This window comes from Carettochelys insculpta, chromosome 17 (genome assembly GCF_033958435.1).
Source record: "Carettochelys insculpta isolate YL-2023 chromosome 17, ASM3395843v1, whole genome shotgun sequence".
In the NCBI taxonomy this organism is placed as follows: Eukaryota; Metazoa; Chordata; order Testudines; family Carettochelyidae; genus Carettochelys; species Carettochelys insculpta.
Window position 1 is genome coordinate 5,715,066 of NC_134153.1, and position 5,086 is coordinate 5,720,151.

General features: G+C 53.9%; 1 protein-coding gene across 1 annotated transcript; it reads right to left on the reverse strand.

Moving 5' to 3' along the window:
- Window positions 1–951: 951 nt before the first annotated feature.
- On the reverse strand, window positions 952–4,138 carry SOX18 (SRY-box transcription factor 18). The gene is made up of 2 exons (XM_075011535.1): window positions 3,646–4,138; window positions 952–3,004 (listed from the first exon to the last, which is right to left on the reverse strand). Exons 1-2 carry the CDS (start codon window positions 4,055–4,057, stop codon window positions 2,154–2,156), a joined length of 1,263 nt encoding a protein of 420 aa, XP_074867636.1. The 5' UTR covers window positions 4,058–4,138; the 3' UTR covers window positions 952–2,153.
- Window positions 4,139–5,086: the final 948 nt, after the last annotated feature.

The window sequence follows — 5,086 nt, forward strand, 5'->3', positions numbered from 1 at the left end:
GGGGTGAGTGGGATTTGGCCTATATAAGGCTGTTTCCTTTCCCAGTTGTTTGTCCAGGCACACAAGATGCTTCCCCTTTTTCTGTTTGTTTGTTTCAGCCAGCAAATCTGGCACATACTGGACACACCACTGGCAGCCAGGAGCCAGCTCTCCCGTTTAGCCTATGATGTCATTTTTCCATGTATTCTCCCCCTCCCACTTTTTGCATACTGTATATGGAAAGACAATGGAGCTCCTTTGTTACTTAATAGGAACAAACACACTGTTCATTTACTAGCACTTCACATAAAAAGTGATGCAGGACTTAGACCTGATAATACCAACCTGGGGTCAGATTTAGGGGAAGCTTAAGGAAAAAAAAAAAAAGCCTTTTTACTCTACCCATCACCCCTAAACGGCAAATCCCCACCAACTCCTACCACCACCCCACTGTTTTCTATTCCTTTTTTAGTAGCCTTTTTGGGCCACATCACCAGCATTCAATGAGCAGATGCCACTCAATTTATGCTACAGACCCACATTTTCCATTGTAATTATCAAAAGCCCATCTTGCATTTACCAGAAATAAACAGAACTATTAAAGTGAGAGGCAGAAAACTGGAACCTGACTTGCTCTGGGGGGCCCACATGAGCATAACAACGAAAAAGTGTGTAATCTGACTACCTTCAAGCAAGAAAGCGCTCGTAGCTGAGAAGGATGCTGGTGAAAGTTCTGTTACTTGGAAAGTTTTATAAGAGACTGAACAAGGCATTAGAAAACACATTACAGGCAACAAGCCTGTACTAGCCTAGCCAGTTTCTCATTTACAAGTTTTCTTGTTACTTTTTGGCTTAAAGAAGGATGGGGGGGGAGTGGGGGGTGCAGGAAGCTTGTAGGGATCAGGCCCTAGATGATAGTGTACAGCCCTGCTAGGAAAATAAAAACCACACAGAGGCAGACAAAGATGAAGAGAAGGATATCACGTTTTATTAAATGTTATCTGAGAACAGACGCTTTCCCATAGAACATCTTTCACACTTACAAAATGAGAATTTTAAGAGCAGGTGAGACCGCGCTGCGCGCCATCTGCTGACATTCTCTGAGCACCAGCCACCTCCCGGCAATCTGTCTTTGGAGAGCTTTTACAAGGCTTTGCAGCACTGGCAGGTGATACTATTGAAATTAATACAATTGCTGGGTTGTCAGGATATTAATCAATGGATCTTACAATCTGGAATTGGTTGAAACAGGAATTTGCAGAAAATGCAGAACAATTGGAACACAGGAATTAAGATGTTTTAATAATTAACCAGTGTGCAAACCAGAGAACCATTTGCTCTCCATACAGATCTACATAATATCAATGTATTCTGTCCTATTTTGGGAGCAGAGAGAGGGGGTAGATCCTGTACAGAATTCATCAATTGTTCAGAAACATTAATACCACAATTCCCTTTTTTCAAAGTATTTCCTTTTAAAATTCAGCCTTGCTACATAAATGCTTTTGATCTCACGGATATCCTGCGATTTATTTTAAAAAGTTTGATAATAAAAAACCAAACACATTAAATATAATTTTATATATAAAATGCTTAGTAAAAATACAGCCTCATTGCCCAATTAAAATATACTGCTGAAAATACAGTGAAAACTGTGCTAAAAAGCCCCTCTAATAGGCACCCGGTCTTTAAAAAAAATCTGTTCAAAATATCCCCCAGGTTTTCCCATGCAATTTAGTTTGCCCTTCACTTAAAACACTTGCATAGTTAATTTCAGCAGGTCCCACTGGCAGTCATTTTAGACACAAATCAGTCTTTAGGCAAGTACATGGTAGAACCACCAGACCTCAGAAGTTACAGGGATACCCAGCTGAAAACTGTGTAAAAAGCTTGGCCACATTTTCTCACTGGCATAGAGTTAAGATCTGGAGTGCACTAGGCTGACCTCCTGGCTATGTTAGCCCTCTGTTTCGGAAAATGCCTCTATTTGTGTTAGAGTTACAGTATATCAGTGATTTCAGCATGTTTTTTTAAAAAAGCGATGCATTTAATGAGATGCTCTAAATAATATGGAGCTCAATGGTTAAAGGCAGATGGCTTTTCTTTTTAAAGGAGACTCTGCACTGAAGGGCCATAGCTTCTCCAGGGTGAGCACATTGTACAGTGGGGCAGACCTAGCCTGTGATGCAGGAGCTATAGTAGACAGCACTGCTGGCATCAGACAAGGCAGATATCAAACTGCTCTCCTCACAGGAGATACTTCTCGGAGTCACTTTGGACAGGGAGACATGGTAAGGGAGTCCTGAGGTTTCAGGACGAGTCCTGCTCATGTTCAAATATTGGTCAAACTCATTGCGGTCAACATCTGTCCAAAGCTCAGTTTGATTCAAGTGATCTACACTGTCAACGTGATGGGCTTCAGGAGGGGGTGACAGCTGGCCCAGATGGGCAGAAAGGGCATTCTGTGCTCCAGAGCACATTTGGTTGTAGTACAGGCTAGATGGATGGGGAGTCCTCATAGCATCAGCCATATGTGACGGGGTCTGAGCATAAGGCAGTGCCACATCCCGCCCCAGGGGCTTCTCTGGGGGAAACTCCATCGGGTGATGGGGGTGGTAGCTTCTAAAGGGCATCATGCTGCAGTCGTCCTGCATGTGAGGAGGGAAAAAGGCTGGCTCGGTCTGTTCCAAGACATCCAAGGGAGACATCTCGGGAGTTGGCAAGCCATAGTTTTCAATATCCGACCCCATGGAGTGGAGTTCTCTGAAGTGGTTCAGTGGGGGAGGCTGGTGGTGGCCAGGCTGGCTGCCACTGCGATGATTCATGCCGAAGCTCTCGCTGCACGGCTGGGAAAGGTTGTGCAGAAGGATATTGGGTTCCATCCTCTTGATTTTCTTGGCTTGCTTCTTCCTCCTGGGGCGGTATTTGTAGTTGGGGTGATCCTGCAGATGCTGAATCCGCAGCCTCTCTGCCTCCTCCACGAAGGGGCGCTTGTCACTGGCGCTCAGCGCTTTCCAGGACTGGCCTGGAAGGGCAAAGCACACCTTGTAAAGAGAGCCCTGCACCCCTCCTCTAGAAAGCACAGGCCTTTGCAAAGGATCAGTGCGTGCCACAAGAGAGGACAATGCTTTCAAGGTGGGGCACGGGGGCGGAGGGGTCATATCCAGACTGGAAAGTGATACCAAGTCCCATTCCCCAACCCAAGGAAAACCAGGATCCGACTCTGGAGCCCTGCAGCAAAGCAGCAAGATGACCGAAGTCCCTTCCCGGGAGCCTGCGTTCTGCGGAGAACCCCAATGCTTTGTGGCTTTGGGCATCCCACTCGGCCAGCCCTGCCCGCCGCCCCCTGGAACGGAAACTCAGCCCCCAGGAGAGGAAGGCAAAGAAGCAAACATCCTTTGCAAGAGGCGGGGGTTGTGGTGTTGGAGGGTTGGCAACAGCAGCCGGTCCAACAAGCTTCCTACCCCTGGCCCCCATGGGACCTGCAGCCTGGCCCTTATCCCAGCTCCTGTCCCGGCTGCAGCCTGCGCCTGGCCCAGATCCAATAAGGGGAACCTGCTTCTGTGCCAGTGGGTACAGCTCATCCCACACGGCGGGCCCCAGTGGGCGCACCCCGCCCTGCCCCCCGGGGCCAAGGGGGCGCAGCCGGCTCGCGCCGCCGCTTACCCAACATCTTGCTCAGCACGGCGTTGTGCAGGTCGGGGTTCTGCTGCGCCAGCCGCTTCCTCTCGTCCTTGGCCCAGACCATGAAGGCGTTCATGGGGCGGCGGATCCGGGAGTCCTCGCCGGGCTTCCCCTCGGCTCTGCCCGCGCTCGGGCTGTATCCATAGCCGGCCTCCGGGCTCGGCGAGCGGCTGGCGGCGGAGCCAAGCGCGCCGGGCTCTCCCCGCGCCGCGCCGGGGCGGAAGGCAAAGGCGGGGTCCGGGCTGGGCGTCCGGCTGGGCGCGGAGTCGGCCCGCGGGCTGGGCGGGTAGGCGCGGCCGGGCTCAGAGGCGGGGGCGGCAGCGGCCCCCCATGAACAGTCGCCCCGGGGTTGCGGTATCTCCTCTCGGCAGTAGCTAGGCTCAGATCTATTCATTCCAGCTGGACGGGCCCTTGGATCCGAACCGAGCAGGGGCACACGGGGGTCGAAAGCGCGCAGCAGCCCAGGCCAAGCCGCCCTCCCCGCCCAGCCAACTTTGGGGACCCCGCTCGGCCGGCCCGGGTCAAATATAGCCGCGCTGGGCCAATCAGCGGCGGGAGGGGAGGGGAGGAGGTGGCCCGGGAGGAGCCGATTGGCCGAGGGCCGGGCTGGGGGGCAGGGGCCTTGGCCGCGCGGCTGCTCTCCGCCCCGGGAGCGGGGACTGGGCTTGTTGCCTTTGCAAGCGCTGCGGGGTCGTTCAAATCGGCAGCGCGCCCCCCCCCCTGCCCCCTTTCCCGGGCGGGTTTGCAGGGCTGGGGGGCTGGGTAGGGCAGGTGGAGCGCCGCTTGGTGCACGCAGGCCCCGGCCCCGCTGCAGTCAGTGCCCGCCGGGCAGCTCGGCGCTGCAGGCCACTGGCCTGGGGGGATTGGAGATCGGCTCGGCTGCATTGTCCTCGAGTGCCCCCGGCCAAGCCCTCTGGGTCACAGGCGGGGGTTCCCCCCCGCTCGCAGCTGCCGCCCAGCCCCGTCGGTCGGCAGCCACCCCCGGACCCCAGCCTGAAACCTGACACTGCCTCCGGGCACTGTGTTGTGCAAGAGCCCAGCTCGCAGCATGGAGCCGCGGCGGGGTGTTGCATGCCACGGGCTGCCGGGGTCTGGAAGTGATTTGGAAAAGCCAGTCTGCATTTAACCCTAAACAAAACAAGAGGCTTTTTTCTGGGCGGCGGGGGTGAGGTCCAAGTCACCCATCCGTCTGGAGACAGAAACAACCGAGCTCTCAAATTCGGTTTCCTGCGAGGGCTGGGAGTCCCTGGCTGATGTTCTGCAACCACAAAACAGCAGCAAGGACTCCAGAGGACATCCTGCAGGGCTCCAGCCCTCCCCTGCCCTGGCCTGCCTGGGGAGCCAGCTGTTTGGGCCCTGCACTTTTTAAGGGACCTGTGGAGATCTGTCACTCTTCCCGGAAGAAAACCCTTGCGCTTAAGTC